Raw genomic sequence first — 27,722 nt, forward strand, 5'->3', positions numbered from 1 at the left:
TTTAACAAAAATATAAAATGCTTAGGAATTACAGCCATTTTTATACACTGGTCTGTTTATTTTCATTTCATATTTTGATGGCTTTTTCATGCATAGACATGTTTAAGTGTTTATTCTGAGATATCCGTTTCATGACAGATTGTGTGCTCAGACTCATATATGGATTAAATACACAACCCTAATAAACTATTTTCACTGATAAAACACGATCACGTGACATTTCCACGGTTTATTAGTAGCTTTCAGTAGCAAGTTCTGTATTACAACAAACAATAAAACATACAGAGGTGTAGATATTACAGGTGCAAAACTTGTTACGATAAGACTCATGGGAACTATTAACACACAGATAAACACTGAGAAAAGACGTCATTATAATGATACATAACTGAACTTAAAACCATAAAACTGTTGCACAAGAAACATTGTAAATAAGGATATAGTATAAACATATAAACATGGCAGTGTGTGCTTTGAGAAAGAAAACATCAGCTTAATCACATTTTAAGCAACCTAAAGTTACAATGGCAGTGTTTCTGATGCTTCATTTTAGAGTTCAAATGAAATTGACAAAAGCAAACAGTTCGGAGTATAAAAACAAGGATTTACCCATTTCAAACGGTTAATAAACTACAGAAAAGAAAAAAAAAAATTCCAGATTTTTTTTTTCCTGTTTGAGAATCAAATTAAAGTTAATGTTTGAAAATTAAATTAAAATGCAAAAGCAAAATGTGAAATTAAATTGCAACTGAAGTAAGAATTGCTAAATGTTCTAAGGCATGGCATATTCTGTTTCATTGACTACTTTAATAATCACACGTTTAAAGCAACCTAAAGTTACTCAGCAGCTCTGATGCTTCATTTGACCATTAAGTTAAACAGTTAAGACGAGTCACATTCAGCTTACTAGATTTCTGCTATCTAAACACTTCCAGCACATCAAAATAATCAAGTCTACATACGCCTATGAAAATAAAATGAAACTGTCTACCTTTCATTTTACATTGAAGCAAAAGCAAATGGTTAGTTTTTCTTCCTGAAATGGTTTCTGCGCCTTCAGTCATTGTTTTCCTCAGTGATAAACGAGAACGCATTTAACCTTTGACCCTCAGTTATCTGAAGAAATAAGACAACGATCTGCCGAAACATTATTGCGCCAACAGCATGTCAATATTTCACCCGCTGGAGAAGTGAATCTGTCCTCCAAACATGCTCTGACCTCACACTATCACTCCAAATGACCGTGATCACTGCGGGAAGCAATTAAATACTGTGTTTGCCTACAAACATTGACTAAGAACTAGAGCAGGGGATTTCATATCTGTCCTCTGACCTGCACTGATTACCTTCAGCCTCGTGAAACTCTACCCATGTTGGCATGACGATTACAGGTGTAAAAATAAAAAAAATAAAAAAATTGAATAATAATAATAATAAAAATGCAACTTAGAAAGCAAAATAAAACATGATAAAAAATACAACGCTAAATTAAAATGCAAAATAAAATGCAAATGCAAAATAAAAAATAAAATTAAAAAATAATAATAATAATAATTAATTGCCAAATGTTATAACATACTGCATGAAACTCAACATGTGTTGGCATGACGAATACAGGTGTGACATACGAATTCAAAAGAATTAGCAAAATGCAAAATATATTAAAATGAAAAAAAAAAAAATAAATAAAATAAAATGCAAACTTAGAAAGCAAAAAAAAAACAAAAAAACAATGCAAAATTAAAATAAAAAAGAAATAATAAAATAAAATTCAAAAATAAAATAAATAAAAATAAAAAATGTAATAGCCGAATTTTCTGTTATAACATACTGTTGCACTGACAATAATTTTTTTTTTTTTTTTTTAAGTATGCTGTATATGGTGTATACATGTAGGCGAGGCTACCGGTGTCATTCACTTTAGTTTTTTTTTAGTTGCACAAAAAGAGTTATGTTTGTCTGTGGTCATTTTCAGTCATATTAAAGGAAGAAACATGACTGACACACAGATCAAGTATAAAGTGGAAGTGGAACATGCAGCATCTGCATTTAAAATGCTGAACAAGCTGCTTTCCAACCTTGGCAACAGAGAAGTCCCGTAACACATAAAGATGCATGTTTACCAAAAAGGCACATCGGACGACAAACAAATCCGAGGTTTGGAGGTTTTGGACTTTGCTGAGAAGTGAAACCGGTTGGATTAAACACGCTTCAACTCTGCAGAGGAGTTCAAGATTGTTTACGAGATTTGAAGAGAGCAGAACTGCAAAAGCAGAGTTTGTTTGATGACGGGTCAGATCTCTGTCCACGTGCATGCGTTTGCGGACGGATTGTGCAACTGTTGTTGATGTTCAGAAAGAAGATCCCGCTTTAGAGCGTTAGCTGGTTAGTTAAGCCCTCAGCAGAACTGGTAGTTATTGGGTTTCATTAGCGGCTGATCCTCTTCTTCCTGGTCACATGATGTCTCAAATGACTCCTCTTCATGCTTCACAGGGTCACATGACTCTAGTTGTTGGTCATCCTGTGCATTGGACTGGACATTTTGGTACTGTGTCTCCTGTGGAAACAATTAATGAATATAACTCGTTCATTACTCTAGACTGTGTTCAAAGTAAAACATATTAATAAAACATACACATTTGAACTAATCTTACAGTATGTACACGGCATGGAAGGAATATATGGATGACCAACTATATTTTTCAAATAGTACAGGACGCAAACTGTGTGAGATAACGTATCCTATAATGCAATGCACTTAAAGTGATATCAATCTTAATCTCATCTAATCATCTGATTAGACTGCAAATTTTTTTACAGAAAATTAGATAAAAATGTGAAATTAAAATAAAAAAAATTAGAAAGCAAAATTAAAATGCACAATGCAAGATTCAATATGCACAATACAAAATATTTTTCACCCCCAAAAATTTTAATACAAAGTTAAAATGCAAACGCAAATTAAATAAAAAAAATGCACAAAAAAATTTGAATGCTAAATGAAAATTGTAAAATACAAAATTAGAATGTAAAATTAAAATGCAACTTAGAATGCTAAATTAAAATGCAAAATTAGAATGCAAACTGAGTAAAACGCAAAATTAAAATGCAGCATGCAAAATGAAAAATACAAAATTAGAATCTGAAATTAGAAACCAAACGCTAAATAAAATGCAGAATTAAAATGTAAAAAAAATAATAAACGCAAAATTAAAATGCAGCATGCAAAATGAAAATTGCAAAATACAAAATAGAATCTAAAATTAGAAACCAAATGCTAAATAAAGTGCAGAATTAAAACGCCAAAAAAATAAATAAACGCAAAATTAAAATGCAGAATGCAAAATGAAAAATGCTAAAGACAAAAGTAGAATGCAAAATAAAATGCAAAAAAAGACAAAACAAATAAATAAATAATTAAATGCAAAATGTTTTAAGGTATGGCGTACAGGTTCACTGAATATTGTGTATCCACGTTATTTATTTATTTTAAATTAATAAATACATTTATTTATTTATTTTATACGAGCGGTGTGAACATTTGTATCTTGTCTAATACAGACTTCTAGTTGCTCAACTGTCTTAGGTCTTCTTTGTAACATCTTCCTCTTTATGATGCACCAAATGTTTTCTATGGTTGAAAGATCTGGACTGTAGGCTGGCCATTTCAGAACCCGGATCCTTCTTCTACGCAGCCATGATGTTGTTATTGATGCAGTATGTGGTCTGGCATTGTCATGTTGGAAAGTGCAAGGTTTTCCCTGAAAGAGACGACGTCTGGATGGGAGCATATGTTGTTTCAGCATGTACCTTTCAGCATCGACGGTGCCTTTCCAGATGTGTAAGCTGCCCATGCCACACGCATTCATTCAACCCCATACCATCAGAGATGCAGGCTTCTGAACTGAGTGCTGATAACAACTTGGGTTGTCCTTGTCCTCTTTAGTCCGGATGACATGGCGTCCAAGTTTTCCAAAAAGAAAACTTTTGATTCATCTGACCACAGACCACAGTTTTCCTCTTTGCCACAGTCCATTTTGAATGAGCCTTGGCCCAGAGAAAACGCCTTCGCTTCTGGATCATGTTTAGATATTGCTTCTTTTTTGACCTATAGAGTTTTAGCAGGCAACGGTGAACGGCTCGGTGGATTGTGTTCACCAACAATGTTTTCTGGCAGTATTCCTGAGCCTATGTTGGGATTTCCATTACAGTAGCATTCCTGTATGTGATGCAGTGCCGTCTATCAGTGCTGAAGATCACAGGGATCCAGTATGGTTTTACACACAGAGATTGGGGGAATTGGTGATCCTCTGCCCATCTTGACTTCTGAGAGACACTGCCACTCTGAGAGGCTCTTTTTATACCCAATCATGTTGGCATCATAAGCTGTATATTGTTTCTCCAACTGTTCCTTATACTGTATATACATTTAACTATTCCGGCATCTTATTGCTACCTGTCCCAACATTTTTGGAATGTGTAGCTCTCATGAAATCCAAAATGAGCCAATATTTGGCGTGACATTTCAAAATGTCTCACTTTCAACATTTGATATGTTATCTGTTTTCTATTGTGAATAAAATACAAGATTATGAGATTTGTAAATTATTCCATTCCTTTTTTACTCACAATTTGTTCAGTGTCCCAACTTTTTTGGAATCGGGTTTGTACCTATAGTGGCTGATGAATCAGAAGTCTTGCATATAACTGTAAATATCTTCCTCCCACAGTGAAAAATAAGATGATATATATCTATGAGAGTGATGTACCTGTTGCTCTTGTGTGTCTCCCAGCATCCTCTCGATCAGCTGACTGATCTTACTGAATGTAGGTCTCTCAGCGGCGTCCAGGTTCCAGCACATCTTCATGATGGTGTACCTGAACACAGCATCATCTGCTTTACTACCACACAACCTCAATCACTTTCACCGCATACAAAAAAAGAAAGAAATATATTGTATATGGAAAATGAAGTCTCTATTTTCAGTTGCAGCATTAAGTGTTTTTGCAAAAACCAAAAAAATAATACACATAACTTCAGATTTGTTTTCTTTGTATTTTGAGGTGAAATGAGGCCTGTTTCTCATAACAGGGGTTTTGTAGTGAGTTGAGCGTAGCGTGACTAAACACTCGATTGCTGTTTTTCGGTCACACTGTATTTTGCACGCAACTTTCCTGCAGCATAAACTGAAGCAATTAACACACTCTTCTAGTTTTGTAACAAAATAACTAAAATACTGCTATCACCCTGTTTTCAGATCCACTCTTTATAGTTGAATTAGTTTTAAAGCACTAAAGCATCCAAATGATGATGCTCATTGAAAACCTTCTTGGATTTTATTCGATTTTTTTATATATAATCTTTAAAAGTCAGTATTGTTAAACCGACTGGGATAAAACAGTGATGGTTTATGAATCTTTACTCTGTTACCCTCATGCAGAGACAGAGAGAGACGTGAGAATGAAGCGGAGAGGACGAGCATGAAACGTGTGGAAAATCAAGGCCTCGCCGTCAGATCATGTGTTTAACACGCAGAACTAAAGGTCTGAGCAGAACGACTAAAAAAGCAGCAGAACGTCTGGAACTGAATCAGAGCCGCGCTTGGAAAATCAGTCAACATCAGCCACTGTTGAGAACTCATCGACTCATGCTGGTTTTCACGTGTTTGAGTTTTCTATTTGTGTGATCCTTTTAGTGCTGAGTCTCTAGAAAGATTCACATGTGTTGTGATGCCAGGAGAATAAAGCTACAGACCTGATCTTGAAAATCTGGACTAACTAGACTATTGTATATTTAATATATGATACTGATATTTAAAATATCTTGATCTGATATCTAAAAAGTTCCTGCTTAAATGCTTGAATTTAGCTTTAGAGACAGATATGAATGCCTTCGCCAATGGAGAGAACTCTGGTTATGAATGCCTTTACAAATAATAATAATAATAAATAAAAGCATAAAAACTATTTGAAATCAAATACAATATCTTAAATCTTAAGCTTATTTGACATTTAGTTGCCATGGTAACATTTCTTATTTTCATTTAGTTTAACTGTTATACTAAAATAATAAAACTAAAACTGAAATAAAAATGAATAAATCTTTGCACGATAAAAATTACAACCAAAATCTAAATTACTAAAACTAGGTTGGAATATAAATTCACAAAATGCCATATAGACATAAATAAAAAATACATAGAAATATGAAAAAAAAAAACAGATAAAATTGACAAAAAACACACAAATTAAAACAACAATAGCTAAAACGATACACGTATGAAAAACATAAAAATGGAAAAAACTAAATTACTCCATGTTTAACTAAAATTAAGGTGAAAACAGAAATGAATAGAATCTATAATAGAATCTCAGTGATTCTAAAATAACACTATTGCTCCTTCAAAAGTGTATAATGAAGAGCACGAAGATGGCTGATATCATGACGTCTATTTTACACTTGCGTTTCTGTTATTTCACACAGTAACTCTGAATTGTGAAAGCTTGATTATGTTTGTGTGATTCTGTTTGTCTCACTCACATCTCTGGAGATGCAAAGTCAGGTCTGGACATCTGATAGCCACATTTGATCATTTTATAAAACTTGGAGTCCACCAGTATGTTGGGATACGGGCTCTTACCTGCAGACACACACATTTACTCCAATAAGAGAACATCAAAACAAGAACCAAGGGTTCATGGAGACTGGAAACAATTCAATATTTCAATTCAAATAAAGGTTTTGTGCTCATCAGAGAAACCACACATTTCAAACCATACAAACATCTTGTTGTCAGAAGTTTTGATTTTAAAGTGTGTTTGTACAGTACTGTTTTCCCTTGTACTGTGTCTGTTATATTATTTTATGTGAAAAGTCTGGGTACGATTGTGATGTTGTGAATCAAATTAACCCCAGTTGGATTCCATGTAATAAAAAAAAATTATAATAATAAAATAAATTGATTATATAAAATTAACATTAAAACTCACACATTCCAAAAAAGAAACAACTATTTAAAAAATATTTTTCCCTTTTTTATTTTATAAACCTTATTATAAGTATTTAAAAAATATATATTTTAAACAAAAAAGAGTGTGGATTATCACTTTTTTCTGTGTGCTTTTTCAAAGCTTAAACCCTTGCAACACCAAAATCATGGTTTTGATTCCCAGCAAAATTAACGTGCATTAACTAATACAAATATACACCATCAATGGCGTGTAAATGTCTCTGAATCCAAAGAATATGCATGAATATGAATGTTCTTTTATTTTCTGCCCAGCAGCCTTTAACCATAAAATGAATGGGTCAAGCTGCTCAAGAACATCACATCATAATAGAAATCTTGTGTCAAAACTGCATGCACGTTCATGACTCCAAATAAAAAATAAAAAGAAATCCCAAAACATCAAGAAAATTAAATAATAGTTCAACCAGTATTTCCAACGACTTAAAAACCAATGCAGGTCAAACAGACCCACAAAATAATATAAGGGTTTCAGTCTTACCCAATGAGAAAATCTCCCACAGCAGGATCCCGTAAGACCAGACGTCACTCTGAACCGTATAAACACAGTCGAAGATACTCTCTGGAGCCATCCACTTCACTGGAAGACGCGCCTACACACACACACACACACTGTATATACTTCTCAAAGTTAAACAAATTCTCTCTGAGTAACGTTAATAGAATTTCAAAGTTACGTTCCGAAAACATTAGCACAAAAATGTTTTTACATCGGTTTTGGAAAAAAAATTCAGAAATGTAACTACTTGTGTCAGAAAATTTAGAGGACATTCATATTAACGTTCCCATAATGCTTACCAAGCAATAAAACAGAGTTTTTCCTAAACGAATAACAAAGAAAATCTTTTTGAAAACATTAAACTGGATGTTTTGAACATTCAGAGAACATAATGTAATGGGAACATTAACCAAACGTGTTTTTGTCAGCTGGGATTTGAGTTTGTTCGCTCACGTTTCCTTTGACTACGTAGTTGGAGTCGTTCATGATGTCTCGCGCCAGACCGAAATCACAGATCTTGGCCACTCGGCTGTTGGTGAGGAGGACGTTTCTGGCCGCCACGTCTCTGTGGATGCACTGCCGAGAAAAATGACAACAATTCACTTGTGATCAGTTCTCGGTTAAATGAAGATGAGTTATTTGATTTATTATTTGGGACTGCAACTTCCTCCAGAGCTCACACAGATCTCAATGTTTTTGGAGAAGGCTGCTTATTTTAGGGACTCACATTTTTAGCAGCGAGGAAGTCGAGTCCCTGTGCCACCTGATAGGAGAATCTGAGTAAGTCGTCCATGTCCAGCGGCCACGAATCCTCAGCCTGCTCACAGTCCAAAGAAGAGCCTGCAGCACGAGAGGAACAACAGTCTCTTAAACTCCTGTTATTTTAGCACCACTGAGATACTAATATAGTTTTTTATTATTATTATTTTGAATTAGTTTTTTTTTGTATATTCAGTGTTCATTTTAATTCTAGTTAGTATTTTTATTAATTGTATTGTGACATTTTTATTAGGTTGTTTTTTGCTTCAGTTTAAGCTTTGGTTATTTCACATGACAATGACGTTCTTCTTTCAGACGAATCCAAAATTGTGTTACTATAATGCTGTCAATTTTATTAAATCAAGTTGGCTTTGTGAACTAGCTGAAATAAAACTAGTTTTTTTATCATTTTAAAAGTAGATTTCGATCTTTAGTAAAAAAAAATGTTAATTCTTTTTTAGTTTTAGTTAACTATAATAATGCCGTTTCTCAACTCTTTTCACTATTGTAATGTAACATGTTTCTGAGCAAAATATAAGATTCATATATTGCAGATTGGTAGCATTTTGTGGCGTGTGGTTTTATGATGACGTGTGTCTGAGGGAAGTAGATTGTGACTCACTCTGAGCAGAGTTTGTGGGTCTGGATGAGGCTGGTCTCATGGCCAGATAGTTATCAGAGCAAGTACTGGAAATCCCACTGTCACTGTCACCGGTAAAACAAATAATAATAAAAAAAACATGCACTTACAATTAAACACAATCAAACACTTTTCTAATCTTTTTTATTTTTCAAATCAAAAGTCGTGGTCACATTTCCCGCTGATTTCTGGTGAGGTTGAAAGATTTCTCCACACAGATTTCAAGTTTGTCATTTTGTTTCATTGATGAAGTGACTTCTTTGTGAAAGCAGTGCTTTTTACATTCACGACAATGGAAAATGGACATTTTGGACAATCACTGGACAAAGACTCATGAGTCTAAACAAATCAGTTTTGGGGGTTTTACAAGACATGTTGTTTCTTTTTTTTTGTTTACAGTATATATATGGCAAGTATATTTTTAAAATGTTCATTAAACCGACCTTCTGAGAAATATTTGTTCGGTGTTGATGTTCTTATAATCCATCTCCGGATTCGGAATCATCATGACGAAGTTCAGGAAGTTCTCAGCTTTGCTACGCAGGAAGTTCAGAAGGTCACCATGACAACAGTATTCTGTGATGACCAGCACAGGACCTTGAAACGAGCAGGGAAAATTACCAAAATTGAGCAACTTTTGCAGCAAAATCCAGCCATTCAAACACTTTCTGATGCTTTTACATGATTTCTAGCTGACAGAAACTGACTTCGATCTAAAAAGCATCTATTAAAACCAGTCTGAGCTGAAGAATGGAATAAAACAATTGGATGGACTTACCGCTTTGTGTACAGGCGCCCAGCAGGTTGACGATGTTCTTGTGCTGCCCGAGGTGACTGAGGATCTTCAGCTCGGACATTAGAGCCTCTCGCTCATCTGGATGAGCGCTGGCTGCTCCCAGAATGCAACACAACACAATTCACTCACTTACTGGCTTTGTAAAGTATCAAAAGATCAAAAGACCAAAGTGACATTTTCAGTTTCTGATGCCGATTATATAAAGATGTTAACTGTATTTACTGGATTGATCTGAATAATGACACTATTGTACAGCTGAAATTAAATTTGTCTCATAACTGATGAATTTTGCAAGCTGTTATTTTCCTGTTTATTTCTTGGAAGCTGCTTTGACACAGTCAGTATCGTATAAATTGTTATCCCAGCTAACAGGAAACATTTTTCAAGGTTATGTAAATGTTAGAACAAAATATTCTCAAAATAATGTTTATGGAACATTTTTGATATTTGAAAGAGTTCTCATAATGCTTAGAGAAAACATTCTTGAAATTATAAAAAATGGGCGTTATAAAACAGATAGTTCCTGTCCTTGATTCAGATTGGTTAAGCCGCGTTTGAAGCTTTTGTAAATTACACTACAAACACACACCTTTGTGTACTTCTGTGTGTTGCTCGGCAACTACTTTGTTGGAACAACAAATGTTTCTGAGGAACGACATTGTTTGGTGGAAGAATACTGTTTTTATCTATATCGTTAAACTTTATTTGCTCAATTTTATTCTGTGAAACCTTACTACGTATATGGAATAACCGTTTTATAAAAGCAAAAAGCCCTGTGAAGCCGTGGTTTACAGTGAATTTATAACAGCTAAGAGGGTTTAGGGGGTTTAACAACGCCCCTTAGCTGTTATAAATTGACTGTAAACCACGGCTTCTTGGGGGTTATTGCTTTATTTTAAATGATGGGAGAAAATTCAAATGTAACATTCACATAACTAAGAAAAACATTCTTAATTCAAAAACGGACCATTTTGAACATTCCAAAACCATTTTTAAAATAATAAAATAGAATGTTCCGTTAAAATTCACAAAAAAAAAAAAAAAAAACTGAGGTTAAACATTATTGACATTATCATAAATTAATGTGAATGTTAGCAAAATGTTGTTATAACATGGTTTTAGATATTTTTCTTACACCTATTTAAAATATAAATAAAATAGGTGCAAAAAATATGAAATGTACATTGTGTTCCACAGTATTCAATTACCATAGTATTACCATAGTACATACAGTATCTATTAGAAACAAACAAACAAAAAAAAAACATGGTAATACTATAGTACTCTTTGAAATTGTCATGCATTCTGACCTTTCAGCATTTTGACAGCTACACGTGTGACATTGTCTTCTTTGCCCATGCCGTATGCTGTGGCCTCCACCACCTTCCCAAAGGCTCCAGCTCCCAGAGTCTTTCCTGCACATACACCCACCAGAATCACTCCATCAGTGACTGCTTCTTTGACAAAACTCCTGAAGTGAATAATCTTGTCTTATACAAACCGAGCTTGAGTTTGTCTCGAGGAAACTCCCATTTCTCATTGTATGGTAGTTGTGTCGGGTCAATGAAGCTGTAGTTGTTTCCATTTGTGGCTTCAATGATTTTCCAGCGGATCTCATATCTGGGTTTCTACCGAAAGACAAATACTAAAGTTCAGTCTACTATTGAGAGGTTTTACAAATACAATACTGCAGAATAATTCACTGTGTGTAATCAACAGGTTTGATATAATTAGAAGAATGGGCATGTGTCGATAGAGTCAACAGGAATGGTTTAATTTAATCTACTGTTCCCACAGGGCTCCAATCAAAAATGAAAACCCTATGAATATATTAAAAAAAACATAAGTTGTTTTCTGTAAAGCTGCTTTGAAACAATGTGAATTGTGATATACATATAACTTTGACTTGAATTTTTGACTTAGGAAGATTTGTGGAGGTCAGTGATAAACAGGAAGCCAAATTGTTTCATTTCAGTCTGTTCCTCATTTATTAACTATTTCTCTTCAGAAGACTCAGAGAATATATATTTATATATACTGGTAATTTTTATTTTTTTATCCTTTATTTTCTTTTGAAAAAAGCTGTGATGGAGCAGGTGGCAGATTTCATTCATTTTCATCAGGAAAGTTTTCATTCATGCCATAGCTTTTTCAAGGAACCATAAATTCCAATGAAGAACCTTAATTTCTAAGAATGTAAAACCATTTTTGGTTTCTTAAAGAACCTTTCAGGGAACAATTCCTAAAATAAAAAATTTTCTTAGTCTGAAGAATATTTAAAAAATGTAAAAAAACTTTTTCCCTATCAATGGAACGATTGCATGGATGTTAAATGTTATTAATGTTAACATCTCAATACCAATACAAATAAAAAAAAATCTTTATTATTAAAAGCAGTGGTTCCCAACACTGGTCCTGGAGGCACCCCAACACTGCACATTTTTTAATTTCAGGAACCAATGGAACTCTTGATGTGTGAGTGCGGGTGGAAAGTGAATAGTGTGTGTGCGGGATGCGAGAGAATAAAATGATTTGTGGGCCCCCCACAAAACAGAAATTATCTAAATAAATATATTACTAATATTATCGTTAAAATGATTGACATGCACAAGCTAGGCACAGTTTCTATTTACAACTCATGTTTAAACTGTTGCGATGTAGCCAATCACAGCTGTTGATTTCTGGAACGCATGGCCCAATCAGAGGTGATTAAGTTAGAATCTACTCACCACGGTGCTGAAATTGTGTACTCACGAATCCTATAATTTTTACACACAAAGTGTGAAAGATTCATTGTGCATATATTTATTGTGTTATGACAGAGCTTTTGAGATTATGATTACTGTAACCGTAATGTCACCTTTTAGTGATAATAAAGGAAGCGCTGCTCGCATTCTTCCATGACAAACCATACACGCAGCAGCCCATGCTTGGTTTTCTGTTAAAAATAACAGTGGTTTGTGATTGTGAACACTTATCCTAAATAACAAATATTTTATATGGAGCATAAATTTATTTGATTTACTGATAATAATCTATATAGATTACTTATGCAGGCTTTTGCAGGACAAAACATGAATGTCGCTGGCGGGAGTGGGACCAGATAAGATAAATTTCTGCGGGAGCAGGCGCCCGAAGGACAAAATCTTGCTAGAGCAGGACAGAAAAATCCGTCCCATGCAGGTCTCTAATTTCAGGTGTTGAAATCTCTACTAATCAGCTGATGACCTGATTAAGGAGACATGCTAAATGTGCAGTGTTGGTGTGACTCCAGGACCAGGGTTGGGAACCACTGATTAAAAAGTATAACCTACTTGATGAATCCTTCACACACAAAAAAATTAATTAATAAATAAATATATAAATAAAAAATAGCAGCATGATTTAAATTATTTGACATGTAAAGTGAAAAACAAGAAGTTTGGATACATTTTAATAAGCTTTGGCTGACAAAGCAGATTTGAGTTTAGAAGCAGCTCACCTGTTTGTACTTGTAGATCATGAAGATGAGCAGCAGCGCTAGAACCACCATCGCGACTATAGATCCACACATAGCGCTGGTGAAGAGCTGGTCTGAGACAAACACACACTCACAAGATCAATACACCAGGGAGATCAGCTTGTATCTCTTTTTAAAGAACTGTCTTGTAGCATTAGTTTACCGGAGACGTCCATGGCGAAGGTGTCGCTGCCTTGTCCCACCAGATTGAAGGCCACACACACCACGGTCATCCTCTGGTTGGATGGTCCCACGGTCAGGACGCTCTCCACACCCACCGACCCGAACGGATCCTTATGAAATGCCAGTGTCTGCGTCTGGATGGGCTGAAGACCCGTGGAGTTTTCTGGGCAGCTGGTGAACACATAAAATACAACAAATCAAATACAAATTAAATAAGACAATAATCAAAGCTGCTGCTGCTGCTTAAAGAGTCATTTTAGACTATCTAGAATCTGCACTGATTACACTCTTCTGCATTATATCTGACCAAACAAGTCCAGTATTTGTTTCGGAACAATTTTGAGATGCCGATTCCAAAAACTGTGTCTGTTCGAAAAATGTTCATTTCTCATCTCATTTCCAGATGTATGATATGATTTTATGCCTAATCTCCCAGACAGAAGAAAATGCAAACATGAGTCTGATGTTTTCTGCTGCATCCAAACAGGAAACGTGAAAGCTGATTTTAGTGTAAAGTACATTAGATGGAGCATTTGAACATTTTTAAACATTAAATATTCAAAGACGACAAAATGTTTAAATCATTTAAATGATGCATTTTAAATACTTATTTGTTATTAACGCTAAAAATTTTTGACCGCTTTTTTTTATAAGCTGATACCTAAATATAAACATACTAAATGTTTTATTTATCTCTACATCATCAAATTAGACACAATTGGCTGCTGTTTGAGCTGCCTGTGATGTTACATTTTATTGGTTTCATTCATGGACTTATTTTGTGTAATTAACTCTCGCAAAGTGATTTTAAATCACAAGAACTTTTATTTTCCTGGTTGCAAGTTAAGTGTTGCATTGCATCTGTGTCTTTGAGGCGATTAGTTTAAAATGTCTAATCTTCCCAATAATAATGAGTCTGAATGCATGATTCATTATTTATAATAGGGTAAAAAAAAGGTTAAAGAATCTTTAAAGAGGAAATAAAGATGCATCTGATTACAGAAGTGAAACTGAGAAGGCTGTAGGGATTGACTGGATGGTGAAAAGTCTCTGTATGATGGCTAGAATAATCTGCAGTGATAAATCATAGAAGCAAAAAATTGCATTTAAAAAGTAAAATGGATTTTGATTTTAAAGTCATGTTGGTTTTGACTCATAACAGGCTGTCAGTGTCGGATACAATGACGTACGTGGTTCTGATTCCTGTGCACTGGTACCAAAGGATGCTGGGAGCTGGATATCCATAGGACCTGCATGACAGAGTGGTGACGTTCTCCCATCTCACCATCGCTACAGGTTTCTCTGTGAAACAGAATCAGTTTTAATGTTTCAGAAGGAAATGTTACTTGATTTCTTTACAGGTTCTTCTGGGTTCAGAAAGTTTAACTCTATCAGCAGCATTGATTTCCCCCAAAAAGTTTTGTGTTGCAGTTGGAGTAATGAACTTGCTAACATGCCCAAATATACAAGGAACTGAAAATACAGACATAAACGCGTGTTAACATTGTCTCTGCAAAGTTCTATAAAATACTATGAACATCATTTCCCATGTTTATGGTGTTTTTTAAATGTATGGACATAAGAACAAGAAGAAAAAAGTAAATATAAAATAAATACAAATATAAACAAACATACTTATAATGTGTAAAAATGTGTAAAATCAAAAATTATAAATATTTTTCCACTTAAAAATGCAACATTTGATTGTTAGTTCATGTGTTCTCAAGTCCATTAAAATAATATTAGCAGAAACCAGTTTTAATGTTTAATGTAAATTTGACGTAAAATGAATGATTTTAAAGGTTAATTTAACCTGCTTTTTACAACTGAAGTGCCTGAGTGTGCGGTTGGTAATTTTAACTTCATATTTAATCGGTAACATGAAAGAATTATAAATTAAATATATAAATATAAAAATCATTAAATTATTATTTATGAAATATAAAAAATAAATAAAAATGTATAAATACATCTAAAAATGTACTTAATAAATGTAAACAAACAGAATTATAATATCAAATTATATTTTTTGTAATAATTTGCAACTATACTTACTGTACATTTTAATGTCAAAAGCAATAGTGGCATTTTTCACGCTGCTATTGACGTGGAGTGTGTAGCGGCCGGTTTCCTGGAAGTTCAGTCTCTTGAGGAACATCAGCGCCTCGTACCTATAGATTCACAACCCTCACAGTGACCTCAACATATCCTTTAAAAATCAATCACATCGAGCTCACGGATATGTCAATCTGGCACACGAGTTTTACACTGACCTGTCGTTGTAGTTGTAAAACATGTTCTCTGGGAGTGAGGCATTGTGGGATGTTGGAGTTACCCAATTGTGTGAGATCAGCGGTGGATACGCTTCGATCAAAACTCTGAGATCCACATCTTCACCTTCTTTAATCTCGATGGACAGACCGCGGTGAGTGAGTTTAGACGAGAGCTTCGGGGAGAGTCGAATGTACGGCTCGTCTGTCACAAATCAGTGTTTTGATAGTGTTAATGGAAATTAACTACTACAATGAATAATAATTTAAAAAGGTATGTAAATAAATGAATAAATATCAATATCTGTCTGTCTGTCTTTCTATTTCTTTCTATCTGTCTGTCTGTCTGTCTTTCTATTTATCTGTTTGCCTGTCTGTCTTTCTTTCTATTTATCTGTCTGTCTGTCTGTATGTCTTTCTATTTATCTGTCTGACTGTCTTTCTATTTATCTGTCTGTCTGTCTTTCTATTTCTGTCTGTCTGTCTGTCTGTCTGTCTTTCTATTTCTGTCTGTCTGTCTGTCTGTCTGTCTGTCTTTCTATTTCTGTCTGTCTTTCTATTTGTCTGTCTGTCTGTCTGTCTGTCTCTGTCTGTCTTTCTATTTCTGTCTGTATGTCTGTCTCTCTCTGTCTGTCTTTCTATTTGTCTGTCTGTCTGTCTTTCTATTTATCTGTCTGTCTGTCTTTCTATTTATCTGTCTGCCTGTCTGTCTGTCTGTCTTTCTATTTGTCAGTCTGTCTGTCTTTCTATTTGTTTGTCTGTCTGTCTTTCTATTTGTCTGTCTGTTTGTTTGTCTCTGTCTGTCTTTCTATTTGTCTGTCTGTCTGTCTGTCTGTCTTTCTATTTGTCTGTCTGTCTGTCTTTCTATTTGTCTGTCTGTCTGTCTGTCTGTCTGTCTTTCTGTCTGTCTGTCTTTCTATTTGTCTGTCTGTCTCTGTCTGTCTTTCTATTTGTCTGTCTGTCTGTCTCTGTCTGTCTTTCTATTTGTCTGTCTGTCTGTCTGTCTGTCTGTCTGTCTTTCTATTTGTCTGTCTGTCTGTCTTTCTATTTTTCTGTCTGTCTTTCTATTTGTCTGTATGTCTGTCTCTCTCTGTCTGTCTTTCTATTTGTCTGTCTGTCTGTCTTTCTATTTATCTGTCTGTCTGTCTTTCTATTTATCTGTCTGCCTGTCTGTCTGTCTGTCTTTCTATTTGTCAGTCTGTCTGTCTTTCTATTTGTTTGTCTGTCTGTCTTTCTATTTGTCTGTCTGTCTGTCTTTCTGTCTGTCTGTCTTTCTATTTGTCTGTCTGTCTGTCTGTCTTTCTATTTGTCTGTCTGTCTGTCTGTCTTTCTGTCTGTCTGTCTTTCTATTTGTCTGTCTGTCTGTCTTTCTATTTGTCTGTCTGTCTCTGTCTGTCTTTCTATTTGTCTGTCTGTCTTTCTATTTGTCTATCTGTCTGTCTGTCTGTCTTTCTATTTGTCTGTCTGTATTTCTATTTGTCTGTCTGTCTGTCTTTCTATTTATCTGTCTATCTATCTATCTGTCTGTCTGTCTGTCTGTCTGTCTGTCTTTCTATTTATTTGTCTGTCTGTCTGTCTGTCTGTCTTTCTATTTATCTGTCTGTCTGTCTTTCTATTTATCTGCCTGTCTGTCTGTCTGTCTTTCTGTTTATCTGTCTGTCTGTCTGTCTTTCTATTTCTGTCTATCTGTCTGTCTGTCTGTCTGTCTTTCTATATCTGTCTGTCTGTCTGTCTTTCTATTTCTGTCTATCTTGTCTGTCTGTCTGTCTTTCTATTTATCTGTCTGTCTGTCTGTCTGTCTGTCTATCTATCTATATTTATATTTATCTGTCTGTTTTTCTGTCTGTCTTTCTATTTATCTATCTGTCTGTCTGTCATCTATCTACAGGATCTATCTATCCATCTGTCTGTCTGTCTGTCTGTCTTTCTATTTGTCTGTCTGTCTGTCTTTCTATTTATCTGTCTATCTATCTATCTGTCTGTCTGTCTGTCTTTCTATTTATTTGTCTGTCTGTCTGTCTGTCTGTCTTTCTATTTATCTGTCTGTCTGTCTTTCTATTTATCTGCCTGTCTGTCTGTCTGTCTTTCTATTTCTGTCTGTCTGTCTGTCTGTCTGTCTTTCTGTTTATCTGTCTGTCTGTCTGTCTTTCTATTTCTGTCTATCTGTCTGTGTGTCTGTCTGTCTTTCTATATCTGTCTGTCTGTCTGTCTGTCTGTCTTTCTATTTCTGTCTATCTTGTCTGTCTGTCTGTCTTTCTATTTATCTGTCTGTCTGTCTGTCTGTCTATATTTATATTTATCTGTCTGTTTTTCTGTCTGTCTTTCTATTTATCTATCTGTCTGTCTGTCATCTATCTACAGGATCTATCTATCCATCTACATTGTGACAGTGTGATTGCTCTTCGTTTCTCACCCACGACCAGTAGTTGTGTGGTGGAGCTGTTGGCTCCGGCCTCGTTCTGACCCGTACAGGTGATGTTACCCGAATCAGACAGCTGAACAGCCGGTATGATCAGGATGCTCTCGATGGCCAAACGATCCCCTTCCATTTTCGATTTCTCTTCTGCTCGGGGCAGCTAGGAATGAACCGAGAAAAACAGGTCTCATCTGCTCAACGAGGCTGCATTTATTTGATGAAAAATACAGTAAAATAGTAATATTGTGCCACATTAGTTCTATTTAAATTAAGTGTTTTTTTTATGTGGATATATTATAAGTTTATGCATTTAGCAGATGCTTTTATCCAAAGCGACTTACAGTACATTCAGGCTAACAATTTTTACTTATCATGTGTTCCCGGGAATCGAACCCCCAACCCTGCGCTTGATAGCGCAATGCTCTACCAACTGAGCTACAGGAACACTATTATATTAATACTATTATTATTATTAGTATATTATAAAATGTACTTTATTCTTGTGATCAAAGCTGAATTTTCAGCATCATTACTCCAGTCTTCAGTGTGACATGATCCTTCAGAAATCATTCTAATATACTGATTTTCTGCTCAAGAAACCTATCTGATCACGATCAATGTTGAAAATGGCTGTGCTGTGTCATAGTTTGACGCAGTCGTACCGTTCTAGAGGAGTGTGTCCATGTGACATTGTAGTAAAAGTTGGGGTTGTTTGTGGTGCAACTGATCTGAAATCTCTCTCCCACCAGTTTGACATACTCGCTTCTCTTCAGAAACACATATGGTGGAAAATGTAATCCTGAATAAAAAAAAAGTATAGAGGAGTTATTAAACGAGTAGCTTTTTTTAACTTAAATATCTTGTTATAGTTTTGATGTAGCAAATGTTAGGTATCAGGGATCCCCAAACCAAATCCCTTTCACCTCCTAAAATATTTACTTACATTTAAATCATATTTATTTATTGTACTATTTAAATGATTACTAGTTTCTCATCAAAACCCTGCTCTCCATTATTCATTTGGCATAAAAATAAATAAATCTTCTTGAATTCTAAAATATTTAAATTTATTCTCATTCTTAAAATCGGAAGTTTCTGTCATTTGACTACATAAAGTTATTAAATGGGAAGCTTTTATTAACTTAAATATCTTGTTGTAGTTTTGATTAACTGAATCTTGTACATCAGGGATTCACAAACTTTTTTGTCAGCCATATCCCTTTGACCGTACATATTTACTTGTATATTTAAAAATAATATTACATGTAATATTAATTATATATTTAATAAAAAACATTTTATATATTTTAATTTTACCTAAAATTCAATTCAAGTCACTGATATCTTTTTTATTATTTTAAGTATTATTTGATTTTCTTTTATTATTTTGACATTTTAGCTTTCATCAACTCCAGTTTGGCAAACCTTGTTCTACATTATTCCTCCAGCAAATTAATGAACTAGAACATTTTGAAAATTTTCTGTTTTCAAACTGTTTGAAATTCGAAAAATGTTTGTCTTTGGAACAGTTTGTGAAATCACAAAATTCTAAAATGTTTCAGTCTGGAACTTTTATTCTTTGATTCATAGGAAAGCACACTTAGGTTTCAATGAAACTCACGCTGAATGACGTTTATCGAGAATATCTTCGACATTTTCCTAACCCCTCTGATTCTAGCGCTGCAAACATAGTCGGCGTTAAATCCAGGGTGAACATTGCGAATCAGGACACCCTTTTTGGGGTCAAAGGTCACGTTCATGCCGTAGGGCACTGCTGAGCCGTTATCCATGCGGAAGGTGAAGTCGGTGGCATCAGGGTTGGTCAGAAGACACGGGAGCGTCAGATCTTCACCTTCTTTCCGCACATAACGCAGAGATGTACTCGGTGAGACGAAGAGAATTTGGTTATCTGCAACCAAAACAGATCTTCAACATCTTGTTTCTGCATTTGTAAGGCGTGTTTAAGTAGAACTGAATGCTTTGAAATTGCTCACTCACCTCTAACAAACACATGAACCGAAGATGACTCGTTTGAATCATTTGCGTTCATGTAGACGCACTTGTATGTTCCTGTAAAATCTGCCGTGGCTTGTTTCACATAGAAACTCCGGACGTTTCCGACCACCTTGGAGATATAACGCTTATGTCTGGCAAGTCGGGGAAGCCATGTGACCGGACCATCGCCTTCACAGATCAGATGAAGAGGAGAACCAGAGTCAAGAATCACATCCGTACTGACCGGACCTTCAGAGTTCAGTCTGATCCGTGGCTCAGACCAACCTGTCAATCAAAACACAGATGGGAAGATTAACACATTTGGAACAGCTTGTTGAACAACAACAAAAAAAAAACAGCCATTTGTATCATGTGATCCAGTTTTTATGACTCCTATATAGTAAAGTGCAGATGCTGATATTTATATGGACAGAAAGTAGGACATTCTGATTGTTATGTAAATGAACGAGTTTAGCCATATACAGTAAAACAGATATTAACAGAAAATGCTATAAATTTCAGTCGTCACTCTATATCTCCAATAAAATGTTTTCGTAAGGTGATATTTAAAGGCGTAGTTTGCTGATCCGAACATGTAATGCAGTGCAATGTAATGACAATTGAGAGATGAACAAGTAAACATTCCTCAAAAGATGTTTTAAGAGGTTTGGGAAGAAGACTCCTCCACTGAGGAACGGTTAAAGTAACTTAAAGCTTCTGCAATCAAAAGCCTTGTGATCTTATTTGATTCTCTCTGATTTTTACTGCAATTAAACTAAAAGACCATTTCCTAGACCTACCAGGGTTGCCAGGTTTTCAAAACAAAACCCGCCCAATTGCTACTCATAATTAGCCCAAGACTTGCCCAATCAAGTTTCGAGGGGGGTTCCCTGGTAAAAAAAAAAAAAAAAGCGTTCTGGTGGGTAAAATACACTTATTTCGCAGTAGATCTTCCAGTAAAATTACTAAATATCATGTTATTGTTGTCGCTTCAACCCACGGACTTGGCAACAGTACTAGACATGGTGTTAGAAACTGCTGTTTCAAATATGATACAGTAGTGTTAATAAGATGTTACTCCATATTCATTATAAGAGAAAACAAGATATAATTCCAGCAAAAATAGATGAAAATGAGAATTGAACTTTGCAAAAGAATTTTGCAAAAATGGATTTTTGCGACTGATTTTGAACACTTTCTTGACCTCTCATCACCTCAGACATCTGTCGATTTCAGCGGTTTCACCAATAGATTACTGAAACTCCTCACAGACCCACCTCCATCGGAACAACCACATCAAATGTTTCCTGCTCTCAGTTGCACAATACCTCTGGATTTCCACAAAAGTCCTTCATTAAACTGAATATTAACACTACTGTTTTCTGTAGAGCTCTAGTCATTTCATAATCGCTGAATTTTGCAACTCTGTTATTTTCCTGTATATTTCTGTAAAGCTGCATTTAAAAAATCTGTATTATAAAAGTGCAATAAATAAAGGTGAACCGCTTTGAATACAGCTGTTTGAAACTAGTACTCACTGCATACTGCACACTTCATATTGAATACTATTTTAAATCATATGTGAAACAGTACAGAAATAGCTGAAGAATTATTATATTCTGTATATTTAACCTAGATTTACCTGCAGTAAACCCACAAACCATTCACCATGCTTAACTACTTTTTTGGTTGTTTATTGTATTTTTTGTTTTACACAAAATCTTACCACCTATATCTTATTTTATAAAGTTCTCTATCATATTTGACAGAAATTAATATTTGCTTAAAATGTCCTCGTCCTCAGGCCATCCATGACGTAAATGAGGTAATTTCTTCATATGATTTGGAGAAATTGCATCACTTGCCACCAATGGATTATCTAGAGTGAATGGGTGCCATCAGAATGAGAGTCGAAACAGCTGATAAAAAGTTGAGAGTCCTGTTTGGACTCTCATTTTAACGGCACCCATTCACTGCAGAGGATCCATTGCTGAGCAAGTGATTTAATGGTATATTTCTCCAAATCTGTTTTCATGGCCTATTTTTCAGCAAATGTTAATTTTTGGGTGAACTATTCCTTTAAAACCAAAACACACAGCATCATTTCTGCTCTCTTTACAGCAGATCACATGAAACGTGTGGGTTTCATCTCAGTGTCACACCAATAAGAAAAGGCTAAATGTGAATGTACTGTTCTACAGTTCTGAAGGGTTGGAGTGATGAGAAGAGAAATGAAAGCTGTGTGTGTGTGTGTGTGTGTGTGTGTGTGTGTGTGTGTGTGTGTGTGTGTGTGTGTGTGTGTGTGTGTGTGTGTGTGTGTGTGTGTGTGTGTGTGTGTGTGTGTGTGTGTGTGTGTGTGTGTGTGTGGTGAGAGAACGTGTGGAGGCAGTGATCTGCATTGCTCAATCAGCCCAAACATCCCGATCTTCCTCTCACTTCTGCTTTCCTATCTAAAGCACAGACTGGAATCATTAAGACCGTTTGCCCTCATCGTATTCAAACTATTTTCAACAAGCTATACTGAGAATTAATCAACTAATTTACACTCTTCAAAATCCCCTAAAAACAGTTGAGTAGACTGTAAAACTGATGTTCCTCCTCAGTATATTTGAAGAGTTCAGATGCAAAAGCCTCTAAGTGTCGTTTAAATTATTCTTTTAAAATGAGCCGTTTTTATCAGGCTTCTATGTGTAGGTTTAGTCATTTCATTTAATGTTTTTTTTTTTTTTTGCTATTAAAGTGGAAAAAAGCATAACAAAAACGTAAAAAGCCTGAGGAAAAATACTAATTTTAGCAGATACAGATGTTCCTTTTAAACTTTTTATCTAGGCAAATATCAAAGATGTATTTACTTGAGATGCAAAATGACACAGAATTAAAAGTTTGTTTATTACTAAAGCAAGAATAAATAGTTGCCAACAGCGGCAGAAAAAGAACTTGATTTAAATGGAAAACATTCAAGTCATTTTGCATCTCAGTGAATTGTATCTCGATTTAAGACTGTTTAGATATTTGGACTGGAAAACAAGACAGAAGTGTTGAGGAACGACGCCACTTTTATTCAGTGTAATTGTAATTTCTTAATCATATTTCTCTGTTTTATCAAGTAAGAATATTTTGAGAACTCACACTGTGCTTGCAGACATCTAACAAGTTGCATTAAAAATAATCAAACTCATAAAAAGCCCCAAATTGAGTTCTGAACAGACTTCATATTTTATAAGAAAGTGTTTCTTACTAGATTCATAAACTCTCAAACCTATAATATGCAGAAGAACCTCAGTAAATCTCACGAGAACCGACTGAACTCTCCTCAGATCTCTAGAGTTTATCCATTTCCCTTAGAAATGCAAACGGATATTGAACAATAATTGAACATTCATTCATTAAATAACGTTTTTATAACTTAAAAGGGAACATTAGAAAATCGGAAAATATTTTTGTAATGTTTTGTAATGTTTTTAAAACATTAATTATAAAACTTAATTATAACGTTATTTAAAGATTACGAAAACGTTTCTTATAATGTTCTACTAATTTTATTTGTATCCAAACATAACCTTACTTTGAAATGTTCTGAGGACGCTAAAATGCCCAGTTTTCATAACATCATTACATAAACGTTTCGTTCTAATAATTGTTTTTAACCTAAAATATAACGTTACTTGAATGTTTATTTTAAATATTTTACGAACTTAAATATGTCCAGTTTTCTTGTTGTCCTTATAATGTTACTTAAAGGTTACAAAACAGTTCTTAGAACGTTCATCAAGTTAAAATAACATGATGAGAACGTTCCATAATGGTGTTCTAAGAACGCTTTCTTTCAGTGTAACGAGAATGTACATCAAATATTAAGTCATAAGAATGTTCCATAAACTGCTTCAATAATGTTTTGTCCAAACATTTATATAAAACATTAGTAAACGTTGTGAGAATGTTCCTTGTTAGCGGAAGAGAAATGTTTGAGCTCTGTTTTTTTGAATGCAGACTTTGTATCTCTATAAATCTGAGCGCAATTTGAGACATTGTTGAGATTCTTCTGAGACACATGTAGGAAGATCTAGGAAAGGTCTCTGTTTTGAGAAATAAGTGAGAAGTGAGCTAGATCTCCCAGTAAGGTGAGTGCTGGTTTTCTTACCCTGAGCTTGAGGGAACAGGATTCCACAGACGAACAGGAGAGCAAACATCTCCGAGCGGCTCCTGTTCAATATTTCATCAGTCTTCAGCGTCTCAGAGGAAATAAAGACTGATCCTTTAGTCCTTCAACACAGACTTCTCCTTTCTGTCTTACAGGATATGACAGCAGCAGCAAATCATCTGACTAAGCAGAAATCCTAGAATCGCCATCAAAAAGAAACATTTCATGAAGATTTAAGTCTATTAGTGCATACAAAATCATGTAGATCAAAATTCAGCGAACGCAAGCAAACTTGTTTTTTCTAAATCAAGAAGCATTTAGTGGAGAATCTGAAAATCTTGTTTTTTTAGAAATGTTTTTTAACTTAATTTTAATTGAAATAGTTTTTCTCATTTTAAGCATAAGCCCATTGACCATTTTTAGAAGAAAAGTTTTTGAGAAGCACCAAAGTTTTAGATTATTTTTCTTAAGTTAGTAATTTTAGTTTTTATTATTAATTTTTTTTTTTTTTTTTTTTGAAAAATATTTAATTTTAGCTTTATTTCAGTGAACAATTTTTTTTAATAAGAAAAATGGGGTAAGAAAAATCAACAGGATTATAACTTAAATTTGATATATATATATATATATATATATATATAAAGAACCTGAGTCAGCAAATGTCCAAAGACTGAGATGTGAAGATCTTCATCCGAGCTCCTGCTGCGTGTGGATGATCTCTGATCTGAACAGGCCTCCAGTGCTCACACTGGCTTTTCCATCCACAGTGCGGTACTCAAGTGAAACGAATGTGAACCCTCATCACTGAGACGACCGGAGTCTCTCCATGACTTCCTGAACAAAACCCTCTAGTGTTCATTCAGCCCCATGATCAGTGTTTACATGTGAACAACAGGCCATCAACAGCTTCTTTTAATATCACATGAAGAAAGACTCCAGCTGTACTATCTCAAAATTGATTCTGTTCACTTTAAGGCTTTTTCTGTTGCTTTTGTCTGCAGAAGGAAATGCATTATTTACAGCGCACTCACATTAAACTCACATTAATCTCAAAGGTCTTCAGTGAGATGTACTGAAAGGAGATCTTACTGACAAACTGGGATTTATTTGTCTAAAACATTAGAGTTTTAGTTTGATAGACAAATGTTCAATTTAGCATTTTTATATACTATTGTAGTTTTTTAATGCATATTTTGAATTATATATATATATATACACACACACACACACAAACATTGAAACACTGAATTATAAATATATATATAAATATATATACTGAATTATTGTTTTTGCTCCCATTTTTCATGAGCTTAAGACTTTTTATATGTAGATAAAATGCCTATTTCTCTCAAATATTGTTAAATAAAATATATTGTTATTGTAAATCTATGTTAGTGAGCCCTTCTTTGCCGAGTTAATCCATCCATTTTACAGGTGTGGCATATCAGGATGCTGATTAGACAGCATGATTATTGCACAGGTGTGCCTTAGGCTGGCCACAATAAAAGGCCACCCTAAATGTGCAGTTTCACTGTTTAAGGGGGTCCGGGGGGTCTGAAAACCAGTCAATATCTGATGTGACCACCATTTGCCTCGCACAGTGCAGCACATCTCCTTTGCATAGAGTTGATCAGGTTGTTGATTGTGGCCTGTGTTGGTCCACTCCTCTTCAATGGCTGTGTGAAGTTGCTGGATATTTGCAGGAACTGGAACACGCTGTTGTATACGCCGATCCAGAGCATCCCAAACATGCTCAATGGGTGACATATCCGGTGAATAAGCTGGCCATGCAAGAACTGAATGCAAACCGATTGTTGCACCAGCTGTCCGGGTGGCTGGTCTCAGAAGATCTTGGAGGTGAAGATGCTGGATGTGGAGGTCCTGTGCTGGTGTAGTTACACGTGGGCTGCAGTTGTGAGGCCGGTTGGATGTACTACCAAATTCTCTGAAACACTTTTGGAGATGGCTTATGGTAGAGAAATTAACTTTCAATTCATGGACAACAGCTCTGGTGGACATTCCTGCAGTCAGCATGCCAATTGCATGCTCCCTCAAAACTTGCAACATCTGTGGCATTGTGCTTTGTGATAAAACAGCAAATTTTAGAGTGGCCTTTTATTGTGGCCAGCCTAAGGAGGCACATATATCATATATCACACAATAATCATGCTGTCTAATCAGCATCCTGATATGCCACACTTGTGAGGTGAATGGATTATCTTGTCAAAGGAGAAGTGCTCACTAACACAGATTTAGACAGATTTGTGAACAATATTTGGGAAAAATAGGCCTTTTGTGTACATAGAAAAAGTCTTAGATCTTTGAGTTCAGCTTATGAAAAATGGGTGCAAAATCAAAAGTGTGAATTTTTTTTTCACACTGAATTTTTTATTATTTGATATAGAAATACATGAACTCAGTCCTGGAGCAATCTAGAAAAGTTATGGGTTGAAAGCCACATGTCTCATGAGTTTCTATTTCCTATCTGAAGAAGATACCATGAAAAATGAGACTCCTGCAAATATTTTTTTCAGACTATGTCTACACCCCCCACCCCCCAAATATAAAAAATAATTACCCACTGTATTGAAGGGTTCTACAAACTATTTAGTCATTAAACATACCACTGCATATAATTTTTCAATTATAAAACAGAATTTTTATACAGAACAATTATAGACAGAAACTTAGACATCGTATAAGTTATTTATTTGAGCACTAGAAAAATACAATAAGAATAATTTGAGTAAGAAAATGTTTTAACTTTGTCTTTAATTTACATACTTTGCTTTAACTTTGTTTGCCAATTACAGAACATCGTGAGATAGAAATGCAGCATTTACAATGAATTACAATGAAAATACGTGCTGATGGCCAGTTATAGAGATAGTAATAATACAAATGCGCCATAAAGTCAATAAACCACTCTCTATTCGTACAGGGGTTGAGGACGCCCGCGTCTGGGTGCAGGTTAACAGGTTTAACTACAAAAACACTTAAACTAGTCTAACACACACACACACACACACACACACACACACACACACACACACATACAGTTGGCATAGAAAAAGGGTTAAAGCAAAAGCAGTAAAGAGAAGACAAATAAAGACATGAAGCTATGGTACAATTTAATATTCAGCAGATCTACAGCCTGAAGGAAAAATCAGTTTCTTAGTTCAAACACACCTTTGTAAAAGGTGCATATGATACTTAATGTATCAACTAATACGTCTAAGGTCTCGCTTGTTTGATAAAGAGTCCTGATGCACTTTGGGGCTCTAGTTGGTCTCTGCTGAAGTGAGTTTATAAGAAAGATCAGTTCGAATCAGAGGATCTTGATGAATGAATAGTCAAGGTCGAAGCCTGTTACAAGCTTAGTTTGGTTTTTAAGGCTCTCAGCTCAACATCTTCTCCAGGAAATCCTGAATCTAAAGAACTGTTCTGATCTGGTGATCAGTGATCTATAGTATATAGGGGGATGATGTCACACCCT

At 34.9% G+C, this 27,722-nt stretch overlaps 1 protein-coding gene across 1 annotated transcript; it reads right to left on the minus strand.

Annotated features, from left to right (window-relative positions):
* Nucleotides 1–1,856: 1,856 nt before the first annotated feature.
* LOC132109913 (macrophage colony-stimulating factor 1 receptor) lies at nt 1,857–25,163 on the minus strand. The gene is made up of 22 exons (XM_059516366.1): nt 24,874–25,163; nt 24,227–24,422; nt 20,089–20,370; nt 19,712–19,999; nt 18,753–18,889; nt 18,088–18,250; nt 15,678–15,879; nt 15,460–15,575; nt 14,595–14,706; nt 13,385–13,575; nt 13,204–13,295; nt 11,224–11,350; nt 11,033–11,137; nt 9,705–9,815; nt 9,370–9,523; nt 8,909–8,991; nt 8,255–8,367; nt 7,981–8,103; nt 7,510–7,621; nt 6,542–6,641; nt 4,770–4,878; nt 1,857–2,557 (listed from the first exon to the last, which is right to left on the minus strand). Exons 2-22 carry the CDS (start codon nt 24,273–24,275, stop codon nt 2,399–2,401), a joined length of 2,928 nt encoding a protein of 975 aa, XP_059372349.1. The 5' UTR covers nt 24,276–24,422; nt 24,874–25,163; the 3' UTR covers nt 1,857–2,398.
* Between the last annotated feature and the right edge of the window lie 2,559 nt (nt 25,164–27,722).

Source organism: Carassius carassius, chromosome 29, assembly GCF_963082965.1.
Source record: "Carassius carassius chromosome 29, fCarCar2.1, whole genome shotgun sequence".
Lineage (NCBI taxonomy): Eukaryota > Metazoa > Chordata > Actinopteri > Cypriniformes > Cyprinidae > Carassius > Carassius carassius.